This window comes from Bombina bombina, chromosome 1 (genome assembly GCF_027579735.1).
Source record: "Bombina bombina isolate aBomBom1 chromosome 1, aBomBom1.pri, whole genome shotgun sequence".
Lineage (NCBI taxonomy): Eukaryota > Metazoa > Chordata > Amphibia > Anura > Bombinatoridae > Bombina > Bombina bombina.
This window is the reverse complement of record NC_069499.1, coordinates 1,032,144,755-1,032,163,442: the sequence shown is the minus strand read 5'-3', so window position 1 is coordinate 1,032,163,442 and position 18,688 is coordinate 1,032,144,755. Positions and strand designations below refer to the sequence as shown.

Sequence of the window (18,688 nt, the reverse complement as noted above, 5' to 3'; positions counted from 1 at the left end):
GTTGAGAGTATCGCCTTTTAAACATTCCCATTTACCCAACCTTAAAAAAAACAGGTCAGCTAGAGCTCACCAAATCAAAGCACCAAGATGTTACAGTGTTAGAATATATATATATATATATATATATATATATATATATATATATATATATATATATATATATATATACATACATACACACATACACACACACAGGTGGCCCTCGGTTTACGCCGGTTCAATTTGCGCCGTTTCAGAATAACAACCTGTCATGGGACTGCTATTGAAATGCATTAAAAATCAGTGCACTAATTCAAATAGCCAGTAGGTGGAGCTGTCCGCTTGTGTTTCAGCAAAGTTAAAGGAACACTCAATCAAAATTAAACTTTCATTATTCAGATAGAGCATGCAATTTTAAACAACTTTCCAATTTACTTCTATAAACTAAATGTGCACAGTCTTTTTATATTTAAACGTTTTGAGTCACCAGCACCTACTGAGCATGTGCAAGAATAAGTGTGTATGCATTTGTGAATGGCTAATGGCTGTCACATGGTACGTGTATGCATTTGTGATTGGCTGATGGCTGTCACAAGGTACAGGGGTAGTGGAAAGACACATAACTTTTAAAATTGTCAGAAAAAAAATCTACTACTCATTTGAAGTTCAGACTAAGTGCTATTGCATTGTATTGTTATCTTGCATTTGTTGATTATGCAAATCTACTGCATTGACTGGTCCTTTAAGCTAGTTTAACAGTCTGAAATTGATCTGTGTACACAGATCAGACAAGACCTATCAAGCAAGATCTTGCAGCCGTTTCCCTATTATTTTCCTGTCCAGCTGCTTGAGATGAGGGTGCCTAACTGCTTAATCACTGCAGATTGAAATGCATAGAATAGGTGCCGACCCAATATTATCTAACATGCTAGCAATGCAGAGAACTGATTGCAGAAAAATGCAAGTAAAAAAATGTTTTTGTTCATTAAACTTAGTTTTAATCTGTTGTGTAATTATTTTATTAGGTGATGTTTAGCAAATGTTTTTTGTTTATTAAACTTAGTTTGATGATGATACAATCTATATTATTAGGTTTATAATGCTGTTTAGCATTTAAAGTCTTCATTTCAAACCTTTAAAAATAATGTATTAGGTGTTACTTATGACAATTTTGAGAGGGCCCTGGAACCTAACTCCCTCACTTCCCATTAACTTACATTATAAACTGGGTTTCAATTTACAACGGTTTCGATTTACAACCATTCCTCCTGGAACCTAACCCCGGCGTAAACTGAGGGCTACCTGTATATATATATATATATATATATATATATATATATATATATATATATATATATATATATATATATATTAGCTATATAACATTTGTCCTGAGCTAGTCAGGGCCTGTGCTAGAGAGACTTTACCAATTCATCTAACTATACAACAAGATTTCTTTGCGTCTTACCTTCGATGTAAAGAAAAAGAGGAAAGAGGCCAAGAAACATGACAGGCTGGAGATGAAACATGGTGTCTATCGGGTTCTGTAGACCTGCAAGGAGTAAATCAGAGGTAACCAACTGAAAATCTTTCCTAAAACCTACTATTATTTAGCTCTGATAAAACTCAAGATATTTTATTTAGCAGTTTATAAAAGGAACTAATGAGAAACAGACATCTTATTGCCCGTAAAACCTAGGATATTCCTAACGGGCAACAAATACAGCAGCTACTTACTGCCCATCTAAAGGGAATTCAGTACCCCACTGCACTGGTACTAAATAAAATAGTTTCACCTGTGTCCCTCCGTATATGACTTTTGTTAAAATATATTTTTGAAAAGTCAGAGAGGGTAAATGGAAGTGATGAATTAACATTAGAACCCCACTTTCTAGTGCTGCATTAGTATAAATTAGTCATTTTATTTTTTTAAATAGACTGTTCCGATACTACTTTTTTTTTTGTTTGTTTTCAATGCTTTGAAAGCTGTATTTGAAACTAAACAAACAATGCAAAGCATGAATATTTTCGTAATTGGTAGATTGCTAAACATGCATACACTATTTTAAAGGGCATTAAACATTTTGAGATTGTGATATAAAATGCTTATAGGGGACACTGCAGTGCAAAATGTACATGATCAAATTAGAGCATGTAATTTTAGCACTAACAAACCTGCAGGTAAGTGGTTATAAGGACCATTATAGTAAAAAAATGATGATATGCTCTAATTCGTTAAGAGCAAGTAATTTTAAAACTAGCGACACTGTAATGTTATGTTTTAACCAGCCCAAGGGGGTTAAACACATAGTCAAAGTGTTAAGGAGCTGCAGAGCACTGCTGGTCCCAAGAGGAAAAAAGTTCCTGACCCAATCAGCAGTGTTAGTCGCACAGCTGTGTTGTGCATATGAAAATTACTTTAAAAGGGACAGTAAACACACACACAAAAAAAGTGTACTTGATAATCAAATTTTAAACCGGTTTAGATCTGGGGGTAACTGGGGGAGAATTCTAGGGTATCATTTTAAAAATATATTTTAAAGTTATTCTTGCGGCTAGAACAGTAATGTATGCATACACTTAATCAGTAATGCAAACTCTTAGAATATGAAGTGGAAGTACACTTTGTTAAAGGTTTACTGTCCCTTTAATGCCCCTTTAAAATTAAATCTAGGAGCCACATGCACTATTAAAGAGCCAGCCACACATTTTTATGAGCCACGTGGTATAACCCAAAAATTTTGAAGTAACAGTTTAGGAAACATGGCTCTGGGTGTTTGTCAAGCCTTAAAAGGCCATTAAACTGCTGGGTACAACTACAGTAGGATGGTTACTACTCACCCTGCCATTGTTTGAACTCCTGTAACTGTGTCTCTCTTTAAAGCCATTCTCTTATTCTAACTCATTACAGAATCCAGCTGGTAAAGCTCTGCATTTTCTACTGGGCGCCGCCATCTTGTAGCACAGGTATTGTTACTTCCTGTGACAGAAGCAGTGCACTTTCACAGATCTGTGATGTTACTGGCTTTTTGACAGCTGTACCTTGCACTTCAGTTTAGCTCACATAATAGAGAGAGCAGGTTACATTTTTGCAGTTTTTTGCACAGTTTAAAAAGTTACATAATAAATGTAAGCTCCAAAATGGCGGCGCCCAGTGTGAAGATGCAGAGCTCCACCTACGGATACTTGTAAATAAGAGAACAACTTTGAACACAGCTGCAGGCACAGGAGGAAAAACAATATCATGGCGAGTATGACCTTTTAAATCTAGTGGTTCCTTACTTGCGTTTGATTATACATAGTTTTGTATTAAATTTATAAATAAAGGCTATGTTTTATCAGTAGAGAATAGTGTTGTAAGCCCCATACTTTCTCTCTTTTGTGTAATTTAATGATTTTGTGTTAACCAGTTTTAAAAAAAGATATACAATTAATAGTACTCTAACTGCTAGAGACATGCTTCATGGTGAAATTAAAGCACAGACTGATGAAACTTTGCTAACCGCCGAGAAACGTGTTGCTGTATTCTTTTGATAAAGTGTTTTTAATTCCACCATATCTCTGGGTCTACCAGACCACTTATCCACTGCCTATTATTAGCCCTTAGGCTTTCCAACATCGAGCGGAATACAGGAATATGATCTGTATTCTACCCACTTGTCATTGGATCCTATGGTTTCAATACAGCTGGGAGGTGCGTATCAAGTTGACAATAGAAACTGGGTGACATCACAGCTGAATACACGCCCTCCTTATCCTGACTGGAAGAGCCGCCTAAGGCTCTGCGAAAGACAGGAACTGCTGCACGCGACAGCATCGAAACTCATGTTTACCGAGGGAATCCACCACACTGGTCGGGAGGTGAGCTTACCGAGGGGCTTAGATAAGTGAGTGGCGTTATTCCTATTTGTATTGTATCCCGCTGGATGATAGTGCACCATGAGGGGCCTCTGTTTGTTTTCTCTTTTTTAGAGCGGATATTTCATGACGGATTTCCAAAGTACAGCTACTGTCACGATTTATTATATATTGGACATTATACATAATTCACAAGAGTGACTATTAACCCTAGCTGGACTTTTTTTAGTCTGTTTATATAAGTTTGAGTTTACACAGCATTTTTGGGGAGTAGTAAATAACTTTATCAATGCGCCCCCTTTTATAGTTAGGGCTAGTAGTGTGGCTAAGAAGAAATATTCGGCTAGATTACGAGTTTTGCATTATGGGTGAAAAAGCAGCGTTAAGGCTCTTTTTCACTACCACTGGTATTAGGAGTCTTGCACGTATAGGTGTACCGCACACTTTTTTGGCCGTAACACAAATTAACTTAGGTAACTTGCGTAAAGTCTTTTTTCAATGGGACTTCCATAGCGCCGGTATTACGAGTCTGCCTGGGAGGTCAAAAAGTGAGCGGTACAGTCTATACCGCCAAGATCCATACCGTAAACTGAAAGTCAGTAGTTATGGGTTTTACGCTACAAAGCTGTAGCATAAAACTCATAACTAAAGTGTTAAAAAGTACACTAACACCCATAAACTACATATTAACCCCTAAACCGAGGCCCTCCCACATCGCAAACACTAAAATAAAATTATTAACCCCTAATCTGCCGTTCCGGACATCACCGCCACTATAATAAACATATTAACCCCTAAACCGCCGCACTCCCGCCTCGCAAACACTAGTTAAATATTAACCCCTAATCTGCTGTCCCTAACATCGCCGCCACCTACCTACATTTATTAACCCCTAATCTGCCGCTCCCAACGTCGCTGCCACTATACTAAATTTATTAACCCCTAAACCTAAGTCTAACCCTAACACCCCCTAACTTAAATATAATTAAAATAAATCTAAATAAAACCTATTATTAATAACTAAATAATTCCTATTTAAAGCTAAATACTTACCTATAAAATAAAACCTAAGCTAGATACAATGTAACTACTAGTTATATTGTAGCTAACTAATATTTACATTGTATCTAGCTTATCAGCCAATAGGATTGAGCTCGCATTCTATTGGCTTAATTTTTCAGTCGCCGTCGTCAGAAGAGAATGCTCCGCGGCGGATGTCTTGAAGATGGACCCGCTCTGCTCCGGATGGATGAAGATAGAAGATGCCGTCTGGATGAAGACTTCTGCCCGTCTGGAGGACCACTTCTGCCGGCTTGGATGAAGACTTCTCCCGGCTTTGTTGAGGATGGATGTCCGGTCTTCAAAACTGTAAGTGGATCTTCGGGGGTTAGTGTTAGTTTTTTTTTAAGGGTTTATTGGGTGCGTTTTATTTTTAGGTTAGGGTTTGGGTAATTGAAAAAGAGCTATATGCCCTTTTAAGGGCAATGCCCATCCAAATGCCATTTTCAGGGCAATGGGGAGCTTAGTTTTTTATAGTTAGGATTTTATTTGGGGGTTTTGTTGTGTGGGTGGTGGGTTTTACTGTTGGGGGGGTGTTTGTATATTTTTTTACAGGTAAAAGAGCGGATTTCTTTGGGGCAATGCCCCGCAAAAGGCCCTTTTAAGGGCCATTGGTAGTTTAGTTTAGGCTAGGGTTTTGTTTTTTTTATTTTGGGGGGGGATTTTTATTTTTATTTTGATAGGGCTATTAGATTAGGTGTAATTAGTTTAAATATCTGATAATTTCTTTTTTTATTTTGTGTAATTTAGTGGGGGGGTTGTAATTTAGGTAATTGTATTTAATTTAGGTAATTTTATTTAATTTAGGTAATGTATTTAATTGTAGTGTAAGGTTAGGTGTGAGTGTAAGGCAGGTTAGGTTTTATTTTACAGGTAAATTTGTATTTATTTTAGCTAGGTAGTTAGTAAACAGTTAATAACTATTTAGTAACTATTCTACCTAGTTAAAATAAATACAAACTTGCCTGTAAAATAAAAATAAAGCCTAAGCTAGATACAATGTAACTATTAGTTATATTGTAGCTAGCTTAGGGTTTATTTTATAGGTAAGTATTTAGCTTTAAATAGGAATTATTTAGTTATTAATAATAGGTTTTATTTAGATTTATTTTAATTATATTTAAATTAGGGGGTGTTAGGGTTAGACTTAGGTTTAGGGGTTAATAAATTTAGTATAGTGGCGGCGAAGTTGGGGGCGGCAGATTAGGGGTTAATAAATGTAGGTAGGTGGCGGCGGCGATGTTAGGGGCGGCAGATTAGGTGTTAATATTTAACTAGTGTTTGTGATGCAGGAGTGCGGCGGTTTAGGGGTTAATATGTTTATTATAGTGGTGGCGATGTCCGGAGCGGCAGATTAGGGGTTAATAAGTATAATGTTGGTGTTGGCGATGTCGGGGGTGGCAGATTAGGGGTTAATAAGTGTAAGATTAGGGGTGTTTAGACTCGGGGATCATGTCAGGGTGTTAGGTGTAAACATAAATTTTGTTTCCCCATAGGAATCAATGGGGCTGCGTTACGGAGCTTTACGCTGCTTTTTTGCAGGTGTTAGGCTTTTTTTCAGCCGGCTCTCCCCATTGATGTCTATGGGGAGATTGTGCACGAGCACGTAAAACCAGCTCACCGCAGCTTTCAGCAGCGCTGGTATTGGAGTGCGGTATGGAGCTCAATTTTGCCTGATAACGCTGGGATTTTGTAAACCTGTAATACCAGCGCTGTAGGGAAGTGAGCAGTGACAATAACGTGCAAGTTAGTACCACACCCCTCATAACGTAAAACTCTTAATCTGATTGTTATTTAATTGGAAATCATCAGATTGTATTAATTATACTGACAAATCTAAACCAATTCTAATATATTAGCTGAACAACCATTTATTTGAAAAGAGACAAAAATGGTGGTGGCAAAAGAGACATACATCTAATTTAGATTGCACTGCTAAGATTAGAGTCAGCATTATAGGTTTTTCCCCCTAATCAGTGTCTAATTTATGTTAAAATAATCCATGTCTTTCTCTCTCTCCGCCCATCTGCTTCTTTTAAAGGGTCATTAAAGGGCCATAATACCCAAATGTTTAAACACTTGAAAGTGATGCAGTATAGCTGTAAAAAGCTGACTAGAAAAGATCACCTGAACATCTCTATGTAAAAAAGAAAGATATTTTACATCAAAAGTTTCTCAGTAGCCATATCCCACTGTAAAGGACTTCTAAGCAGCAAATCAGTATGTCTGTCCCGGGACAGCCAAAGGAGCGAGCTTTCGTGCACACTCGTCTTATTTCCCTATTCAGTGTAAGGAAGTTTACAATGAAATCTCATGAGAGTTAAGTGAAATCTCATGAGATCACAGTAAAAGAGTTCATGGCCTTAGCACTGTTGATGCTGATTGTCTGCTGTTCATTTCTTCATTTTTATACAGAACTTAATCCGCTGAGCTGAGGAGATTGTGAGGTAAAATATCTTCCTTTTTTACATAGAGATGCTCAGGTGATATTTTCCTGTCAGCTTTTTACAGTTATACTGCATCAGTTTCAAGTGATTTAGCATATATCTACATGATAATCTCAGACTAATCTTTTCTTTAAGTTTCATTAGCTGTTTAAATAGACAAAGTAAGTGTAAAATTTTAGCTTCCATAAAGCAATGGGAGCTGCCTTGTTGTAACTTAGGTTACCTTCTCTGCTGTGGCCAATTAGGGATAGTTATAGATAGGTCACTAGAGTGTGCAGCCAATGGCTGTGTGGAATAGTTGTTCTGCACTTCCATTTCTAACAGGAACTGAAATGCTCCCAATTTACAGGAAAAGGGGACAAAATAAATAATGAAAATATACTATAGGTTTTTTTTAAATATAGAATTTATCCTTTTATAAAACAGAAAGAGAAGCAGGCCCGGTTCTATGTTCTATGGCCCTGTTAGTAGTTTCTTTTTGCCCAATTGTGCTTTTCCCAGATAAAAACTTTCCTGAGGTATCTCAGTCTGATCCCGTCTAACAAGGTCAGTCCAGTCCTGAAATACGAAGCAATTCTCCTCTGAACAAGGGAAAGGGCAACCCCAGACGATCGTTTCAGCCTCCTTTGAGCCTCATCAGTGAGGTGCAGCCATATCCCTACAAGCACATTGGGCAAGGAGTCCACGTCTGGTTTCCCCCATCACCCTTAGGGAGACTTTCCCCAGGGTCATAATACAAATACAAACAGAAAGAGAAGCAGTCTGCCAAGAATGACCAACAGCTCAGTGGCCTGTTCTATGGCCCGGTTACCACCTGGGAGTAGTGTCTTTTTGCCCATTTTTGCTTTTCACAGATGAAAATTTTCCTGGAGTATATCAGTCTGATCCCGCCTATAATTTATCATTTTATATTACCATCTTAAAGTGTTTAATGTACATTTAAAGTTTTTGTATCTTTGTGGGTATAGTCTTACACTGTCATAACAACAATAGTCATACATGTTAAAAACATCATATATATACACAAGTCCTGGAAAAAACTGGGTTAACATCTTCACACCAGATGTCCTTGACCGGAAGGGGCAGAGACACGATTGTGTGGTTTGAGAAACTGCTCTAGAGGAATAGAGCTAATCCCCTTGTATACACACCGCAGCAAGCAATTCCTTGGGGCCGTACATCATTTGGTGGCCGTCGGATCCTTATGCTCACGGCTAGAGCAGCTTGCAAGCACGAAGGCCTTCGACCTGGGCCTATCTGGCCAGCATTGGCCTCACTTAACTCTACATCACACTACGGATGGTGCCTTTCAAGTCCCAAACAACACGGGAGGTAACCCGAGCAGTACTCACTCTCCAACAGGGATGGTGACAACCAAAGCTAGAATGGCAGTCAGAAGGTGGCTGGAGCGGCAGTAACCGGCCATAACAGAACAATTATGTGGGCCTCAGTAGTAGAGTGCCTGGGAAGGCCTGCGAATACCTAGAAGCACACGTGCTCTGCTCACACAGCAACTGGAGGCAACTCTTTAACTCCAGACTTTGGGAAAGCAGTCTTACAGATTTGGGCCTGGGAGGTACAGCAGACCCTAAGCACCCAGTGGACGAATCTTGTGGTATGAGCAGACACAGAGTATCCAGGGACGGCTGATAACCAAAACTAACAGCAAGAAGCACCATAAGTGCCGGCATTGGGTGAATCGGAACTCTGCGTACATGCACAGGTGCAAACGTTCACAGACACAAATCAGTCGATAGAAAGTCATCACTGCCTTGGTATGGCGTAACTCTGATGGTATGCTCGGCGAACATGCATTAAAGGCAATCTACTAACAGCAGGCCTGAGCCTACGTTTAAAGGGACATTAAACCCAAAAAAATTCTTTCATGATTCAGATAGAAGATACAATTTTTAAAAAGTTTCCAATTTACTTCCATTATCAAATTTTTTTCATTCTCATGTTATTCTTTATTAAAGAGATACCTAGGTAGGTAGCGTGCACATGTCTGAAACACTACACAACAGGAAATAGTGCTGCCATCTAGTGCCCCTGCTAATGTATACCATTATTGCAAAACTGCTGCTATATAGTGCTGCAGACACGTGCACACTCTTGAGCATACATTTCTGCTTTTCCACAAAGGATACCAAGAAAACTAAGAAAATTTGATAATAGAAGTAAATAAGAAAGTTTTTTAAAATGTTATGTTCTATCTAAATCATGAAAGAAAAAAATTGAGTTTTATGTCCCTTTAAAGTCGTGGCCTCTTAAGTGACTGGGGGCTGTTACCTGATTTAACAAACACAGTGGGACAACAGAATCTGCATCCGCAGTAGCGAATCCCTGGTCCTCAAGTGGGAAAGAAGAAGATGTTACAGTCATCACTTGGGCGCACAAAATAGCACGATTGCATGCCAAGGTAACATATATGAGTGTTTTTTGCAGTGAGAATCACAAGCACGAAATTAGAAGTAAAAAAAAAACAGGCCACACTAACACTAATAACCAACAAGATTTGACTATCAAAGAACAAACTACACAAATTGTAAAAATGCAACACAAACTTAATGAGATAGAAGATTGCGCACAATGCAATAATGTTAGATTTATTGGTATCCCAGAATCTAATGAATACCAGGAATTACTTAAATGTATTTCTGTGACACTACCACAAAGCTCCTAATTTATTACCCCTTGCAGTTGAAAGGGTTCACCTAATAGGCACAGAAAAAACATTGCCCCATGGTACAGTCAAAGTAAGACCTGTGATTGCAAAGTTTCTTAACTTCCAGGACAAGCTCAACATTTTTCATCATTACAGACAAAGAATCCCATTTTCAATTGGAGATAAAATAATTTTATTGTTTCAGGAATTCTCTACTGAGACGTCACAAAACAGAAGAGAAATTACGCCTTTTTGTACTACAAATGGGCATTAAGGCTACAGTCATATACCCCGCTACAATTAAAATTCTCAAAGAAAATGACTGTCTGATGTTGAGCAACCCCGAGGAGGTAAAGGAATTTTTTAAAAATAAGGGTATCACTCTGTAAGACTGTGACATTATGAAACCTAATTGGATATTACTTAAAATGTATATGTATTTGCAGTACTATAAGAAATATAATGTATCAAGTTAGATGAATTGATGTTTTCTGGTTTCTCTCCTCCCCCCCTTTTTTCCTTCCTCTTTCTCTCCCCCTGCCCCTCATCCCGCCTCTACCATATGTTTATAATTTTTGTATTTAATAAATACAAAATACTCTTTTTAAATTAAACAAATGAAGGAACAAATTTATATGGCTTCCTGGAACGTGGGTGGGATCACATCACCACAAAAACGGAAAAAGATTCTAGCTCAACTAAAAAGGTGTAACCCCGATAGTTTTCCTACAGGAGACACATTTAAAAGAAGTGGAACTGGCCAAATTAAAAACAGGGTGGGTTGGGTAAGTGGTGGGAACCCCTTGTACAAATAGGAAAAAAAGGGGTTGCCTTTCTTTTTAATAAAGGACTTCTATATAAAATCCTGAGCCTCGGGGACTTCCGGTGGGCGGCCCTACAAGATGGATGCAAACTGCAGAAGCTCCGAGGAAACCTTCTTTTAACTTCAATATTGCAGCCATCAATCTATGCCATCTGCCTCTCCCTTGACAAGCAAGTTGTCCGGGAACATTTAGCAGACAGAAGTATCACCAACTCTTCTACCCCGGAAAGTCATCTTGAGCAAATATAAAGTTGGAGTAGTTCAGCTCAACACTCCCCTAACCACCCACGAGGTAATGGGTTTCGACAAGGAGATATCTGTGGCATTGTCCACAATCTTTCTACCCAAATTTGAAAACTTGCTTAATAGCTGTGACCATCTATGTGTACTGATGCAAGACATAAGAACCTGGGGTGTATCAGGCACGACTCGGAACATCGAACACACAGGCTTCTTAATACCCAACAGTAGCACGACATCGTTGCTCTCAGATGTACTTGGTGTTGGGACAACTTGTCATGTGGGTGATCGATATTCATACATAGGCAAACCTGACAACATTTTGTCCCCAGAGGCTAAATGGACTAAGCTTGAAGGCCCTCTTGCATCGCACCCCCCTGCTTTGCCGACACAGACAGGCAATTCACCAGCATTATCCCCAGTGCAGGCTGCGACCCCTATTTCGGATAATTTGCCCACAACTTACGATTTGAAAGCCTGCTTGTCTGTGGCAAGAATTACTGAACCGCCATCTCCGAGTGGTGCTCATGCAGAAACCTCTCCTGATTGTGGCACAGTGGAGATGAAACGCGGTAACAAAAAGCTGGGCCATCCTGTACGGCTGCGGACTGCTGTAATGTTTCAACTGGTCTCGACCTTCCCAGTGTTGTGGAATGAATCGTTTCAAGCTCCTCTGCTAACTGAGGTCGGGCGATGGACAGGAATCCTCATAAGGCAAACTGAGGAAAACACTCTGTGCCTGGCATCATGCAAAGGAAACCCTAGGTACATTCGGACTCGTCTGGCGACTGGAGTGGGTTAAATTATATCACACAATCCTGTCCCGCAGGCTGCTACTTATCCCCTTGAGATGCGGGTATCGTAGGTCTCCACAGTGAAAGTGTGTTAGCGTTAACTTTGGCCATGTTGGCCTCCTGTGTTGTTTTAAAAAATGCTTAACAATGTTTTAGTCCTTTTCATTCATTCTACAATTTTATTTATATTTTTAATATAATGAAACATGGCTGCTACGCAAGACCTTTACATGCACGAGAGACTCTCAGTGGAACTCTTAAATAATAGTATGCTGCTCTGAGTAATATCGGCAATTGCCATAAATTGTTGAGTTGATCAATGTCGTTCCTGTGGCTATGGCAATGTTATCCTGTTGGCAAATCTATACATTCTTTTTGTATATGCATATATTACTGTAAGATTGCTTCTTTGGGTTACGTGGGGATCTTCCTATCTTATGTCCTCTTCATATTTGCACATTGGTCTAACCTTCTGCCTCGCATGTTGTTTGAGTATTATGTTTGCAGTGTATACTACTATACCTTAATCATTTAACTTCATGAACTACACACAGGCTCCTGAGAACGCACTAAAGACTACTAGACTAAAATATTGCATATATCGATTTAGATTAGGGGTATTTCACTAGCTCATGTCTCTCTTACTTGTGTATTACACCTAGGCTAACACCGCCTGCCTGGACTGAACTGTATAAACCACCATTCAAATATGCATTTAACTGCCTCATAGTATATATTGATACTACAGGAGACTATCTGTGTAGAACCTCTGTTATCTCCCCCCTACTCAGAGGAATCCCTTACCCTGGCCTGAGATATCTCATACCACCTCAGGCTATATGAATGCAACTCTATCATACAGTTTTGTTTTTTGTCTCTCTTTACCCATTATGATCCATGATATTTCATCACACCACGCATGATTTGGGTATCTTGTTTGTTTTAAATAATTTACAAAAGGTGTTAAGCATATTGACGAACGACCTTGATGAATATAATTCTGGTTCACAATGTCGCTAGATTAGACATGTGCTAACCTTACTTAGTGTGCACAGAGCCCTGATAAGTTATTGTTCGCAGCAGTTGTTTTAGCAGTTTACTAACATATCCCCATACCTAATCTATACACGCCCTTATAAACACCTTCACGAAGACCTACAGGTTTTTTTTTTTCCCTTAAAGTGAAACTCCCTTCCATACTCAATCAGATTAAACCGCCCAGTCCCTCTATAATAGGAGTAAACTGTATAACGGTACGGGGTGATCATGTTTTATAATGGAAGCTAGCCCCGATTTTTTATGTTTAATATTATCATAGCTTTATTAACATGACTGTTTCAGAAGAATTCTTGGACAGCCCTTGAAGCAGTTTAAATCAATCACCATATAGGCAGCAATTGTAGGATTTCTGTTTTGCTTGATTTTTCTGTACCCATCCCGGACCCTTTTCATGCCACTGCTAACCATGTTACAAAAACACTTAGATTCGCTTGATCACCAATACCAAGTATGCCACAGAGACTAGTTAATTTGGTCAAGAAGGAAAAAGGATTGAGGGACCGGCTGGAGCAGTTGCGGGGTTAGGGAGGTTTTGTTTTGTTTTGTTAGTTTAGGTTGTTGGTTGTGTTATGTGTTAATGTTTTAATATTATAAAACTGAGAAGCACGGGTGCATTAGGCAAGGATACTCAATTAATCTTGCTATAACTCCTGATGCATGGATCATTTCAGACCATAATATTGGTGGGAGGAAATTATCACTTCTTTATATTTTACAACAACAAGTGTGCCTTTCCCGCTAATTGATAGATGTCTAACATGTGATATCCATTCTATAATATGAATTGTAAAGTCGATATAACACCTCTTGTTGGTGTGTTTGCTTAATCACTTGTACCTGTGTTTCTTCAATAAAAAGAATTTAAAAAAAACTTTATGTAACATTTATGGGTCTAATAAATTGGAAAAAGCGTTTTGGGACAACTTGCAGGTGAAACTTCTACCAGTTTATTCGAAAAAATTTAATTATTACTGGCGATTTTAATTTAGTATCATACCCTACAATGGACAGGCTGAAACCCGCTCTAAACAGAAACAGTAAACAAGAAACTAAAGTCTTGGTAATACACTTTGTGTTAAAGATATATGGTGGGTTCAGAGCCCTGATTTAAGAAGATTCACATGCGAATCACATACACATCAAACAATGTCCAGAATCAATTATTTTTTAATATCTGAAAAAATGTTGGGATATGAAATCTTGACTGACATTAAAGAGATTATTATATCAGACCATGCCATTCTTACCCTGAATTTTAAAATCAAGAACAGTCAGGAAATGTGCAATAGGTTCTTTTTCCAAGATAACTTGTTGCTAATGTTCAGTTTAAAGCATGGTTGAAACTAAAATGGAAGGAATTTTATCCGTTTAATTTTTCCCCAGAAGTTCAAACAGAAACATTATGGGAAACTTTTAAGGTAGTAATAAGAGGAGAAATTAAAGAGTATTTAGTTATTCAAAAACGTAAAATGGTAGCTAGGAACACACAATTGTCTAATCAATTGAGCAATGCATATAACTCATATTAGTGACCCTGCCAAGAAATGGTGGGAATTATATCTTTAAAAAAAAGGAAAGAATATTTTTAGCACAAAAAATTGTGCAAGATCATATTAGGACAAGGTTTTTTATATGCATGGAGATGGGAGCGGGAAAGTTCTCAGCCAATTTAACAAAATCTAAAAAAAAAAAGAAATCCCTTAAAACTCCAACGGATAGAATTACTAATATTAAGGAAATTAATACATTTTCAGGAGTTATACTCAGTAAATACAATAAACACGCAAGTTAAAGATAATTTTTGGAAAAATACCCAGATTCCAAAGATAGAAAGATGTAAATTAGATGATCTGAATGCCCCTATTTCTCATAAAGAAGTCTAATGCTATTAAGAAAGCGGCAGCTAATAAAGCTGCTGGACCAGACCAGATCCCGGCTGAACTTTAAAAAATATTGTCAGATAATATTACGCAAACGGTTGTAAAATTATTCAATAATGGGGGGCGGAATCTGGCCACGCAGGATGATGGCTGCCTAATTTTTGGCTCTTAAGCCTCACATCTAAAAACTTGCCTATAAAAGGGTCAAAAGTACTATAAAATTTCTGCGGATAAAGGGAGAATAGTGGCTAGATGTCAGCGGTCACTAGAAGAACAAGCAAGGAGACACCGGTAACGGAGGATTAGACTCCGCAATAATCTACGCCTACAACGTGTGGGAAAGGAATCCTAAAAAAGTTACGATGTGCTGTGTGAGTATAACGCCGGATCAAAAGGCTGATAACTGAAATCAGCGGAAGAGTAAGAACGAGGAGGCCACTTACAGTCTGAGACGGATGCCAGGGAGCAGGCCTTAAAACTACCGCACACATCCCCGCACCTTGCGGGCAACAAATCTCAGGGGCAGATAAGCGATAACGAGCAGGCAGCAAAGCATACTAGATCTTTCGAACAGGGAAACAGACAGCTGCCGCGCTCCCACAGCCAGCAGAAGCACAGGAGGGTAAGCTGACTTACACGGCATATGCCGGATTGCCCATGCGACAATTAAATAATAAAAGTGGAAGGCAGGGGGCGACGTGGGTAGTCTCAACCCGCAATAACATAAATCTGTCCAAAACACAAAGAGGCGCCAACATTTGTGTATCAATAGTATACAGGCAGCATACATACAGCCTAATTAAGCACAGGGTACTCACATTTCGTGGGAGCTCACCAATGTGCTTGTAGATACGGGCTGGTTATTTACATCTAACCAGCTGGCTATTCCCTGAACTGGAACCCCAACGGTCCGTTATTCTGGTAGTGGTAGGCTCACACAAGGAATATTAAAACACTGGTGTCAAAAAGCAATGCTTTATTATAAAACAACTGATAAAAGACACCTTTAAAACATTCCTATTCGGAGAGCATAAAAACAATACTATACTTTTGCTACGCGTTTCTCGGCCCTTAGGCCGTTTCATCAGGCATAAATCATAATTCCACTTTGTTCGGCTTTTAATGACGATCACTACCAAACAATTCTTAGCTCCTCCCATAATGGGAGTGAGCTATGGGGCCAATCCCTGTCCTCCTATTCGTGGGAGTGTGTAGATACTTACACCAATAGGACCACTTATCAGCTCTTACATTAATACATAACCCTATGTTAAAAATAATGGCACAAATTTATTTGCGTTTTTTGAGTGTCTCGAGGAAATAAGTAAATCAAAGAAAAGAGGCGTGATAGCGCTAAAACTAAAGAAGGGTTATTTGTAAAAAATCGTTAGCCCCGTCATTTAAAAACATGAGTGTGATCTCATAAACAAAATAAAATGTGTATTTTAAATTATAAACTAATATATGGTCCCCAAAGAAACACCATACCAAACAGAGCAATTTGAATATGGATAAATACCACAGAACTTGTGAATACTTTGGGAGACTGAGAACGGAAGATAACATTTGTAAACGAATGTGATATATACAATAATTTGTGAAATCTATTAGGGTATTGACAGAATAATTAATATATAAACAACTGATATTCCTAATATCTGAGAGCTAAAAATAATTAATGCTCGTAAAAATATATAAAAAAAAAAAATGTAAAAAAAAAAGTTGTGACTCTGTTATTGCTAAGAGAACGAGCAATTCTAATGATTTTGGCTGATGTATAGCCGAAATAAATCACTATATGAAGATGTGAATATAATGTAGTGTGTACGTAATGATAAGTGAATTGATTGTTTCATCCCTATACTAATATTCCTCATATCGGAGAGCTATAAATAATTGATATTTGTGAAAATATATATAAAGAGAACAATTGTGACTATCTGTGGTTACTAAGGGAACAAATAGCTCTAGTGATTATGGCTAGTGTATAGCCGACATATACCACTATGTGAAAGAGTGATTGTAATATAGTGTGTACATAATGAAGAGTGAATTATGTGCTTAATCCCTATAAGTAATATATTGGTTGAAATGTGATATGTAAGTTATCATGTAAAAGTTGGACACTAAAACAGACGTAAATGGGGGGAAAAGCCAAATGTGCTAATGTATATATATATATATATATATATATATATATATATATATATATATATATATATATATATATATATATATATATATATATATATATATTAGAAAAACCATATAAATGCAAAAACATATATTCTATTCCAATAAGGTCAGTATATCAGAAACCACAAGGGAGGACATGATGGTCATACTAATACACAGTAGAAAACGAGATTTCATAAAAATACAATAAAAACGAAGATATAACAACATCATAAAAACATAAAAATTAAGCAACTCATCTATTCTTACCTAGCCATCAATAAGTACATATATATTAAAGCTATTTAAAAGCAATTAAAAAGCAGCGGTATCTATCACTTCATTGAGCCCTGCTGGAAAAAGTGTACCAAATATATAAATCCAGAAGATCTCCCTTTGTCTTAACTTGATAACATAACATACTGTATATAAACATAACATAAATCTGCCCAGCATTCACATCCAAACGGGGACTGAGGAATTAGTGTGTGGGGGTCACCCACAGATAATGGACAGAGCAGAGAGTTGGGCCTACTCCAGGTTACACGCAGGCCCGCGCTCACAGACAGTAGATCTGGTTCCAATAGAAGGTGAGCGATAAAAGTACAAACACTTATTATATACTACCCATGAGGGAAGAGTACCTCTACTAATTTGAATAAGCTCAATAGATTCAATGTTTTCAAAGTGGAATATACTGCTCACAGTCAAGGCATAGTTAAGCCCAAAACAGATATAAGAAGCCTAACATATAGCAGGCTACAAAGGGGCACTACTGCAGATTAAACTTGATTCACAACTGTGGACTAGTGGTAGCAAACTGAGGGGAGCATTGATCAGCCCCTCTTTGGCATTGGTGATTCTTTATTTACAAGCAATGTCTAACAGGACAAATACAAAAACAGACAAAGCTACAAGACATACTAATCTAACCAACTACTTAAAAACAGCACCTTTAAGGGAGACTATGGCAGAGCAGGGATCACCCCCCCCCCCCCCCAAGCACATGCAACAACTGTCCAGGAAAGCTATACTGAAGCACAGCCACAAACATTTCTAACAAGAGAAGATTTAAAAACCATCTCTTCTAAAGAAGACATAAACGCAGTTTAGTTGGAAATGCGATCATTATTCGGTGATTTAAAGAAAGACATGACTCAAGTTAATCACAACGTCCAAGCTCTTGAACAAAATCAAGAATCCCTAAAGAATAACATGAGAGAAAACACACAGCAGTTGAAGTATCATGAGAACATACAATTCCTGTTGTCCAGGATTGAAGACCTGGACAACAGAGGTAGGAGGAATAACTTAAGGATTCGGGGGGATACTTACAAGATCTATTCAGAACATTAAAAGGGCACACCAAATTCAGTGAACATCCCCATAGAAAGAGCGCACAAGACATTGAGGCCTACACCATCACCTAAGGCACCCCCCAGGGATATTATTGTTAAGTTCCTTAACTATAAGGAAAAAGCTAGATCGCTTAAGAACTTGACACATGCTGGATTTCATATACAGATCTTCGTCAAGCTATCCTTCAAAAGAGAAGAGACCTAAAATTAATTACTCTGGAGCTGCAAGCACACAAAATCCCCTACAAGTGGGGTTTTCCAGTGAGCATTATTGCCACCAGAAATGGTACTCAGTCCATCTTTAGAAAACTGGAGGATCTACTTAGTTTTGCAGATCTCTAGATATCAACA

The 18,688-nt window shown here is 38.1% G+C and overlaps 1 protein-coding gene across 1 annotated transcript in view; it reads right to left on the bottom strand.

Annotated features, from left to right (window-relative positions):
- LOC128664783 (solute carrier family 35 member C2) overlaps positions 1 to 18,688 on the bottom strand; it is a 157,096-nt gene that overhangs the window by 98,710 nt on the left and 39,698 nt on the right. Inside the window, exon 8 of the mRNA XM_053719611.1 lies at positions 1,448 to 1,531. Coding sequence (XP_053575586.1) covers positions 1,448 to 1,531 — 84 coding nt within the window. The remainder of the gene's footprint in view (positions 1 to 1,447; positions 1,532 to 18,688) is intronic.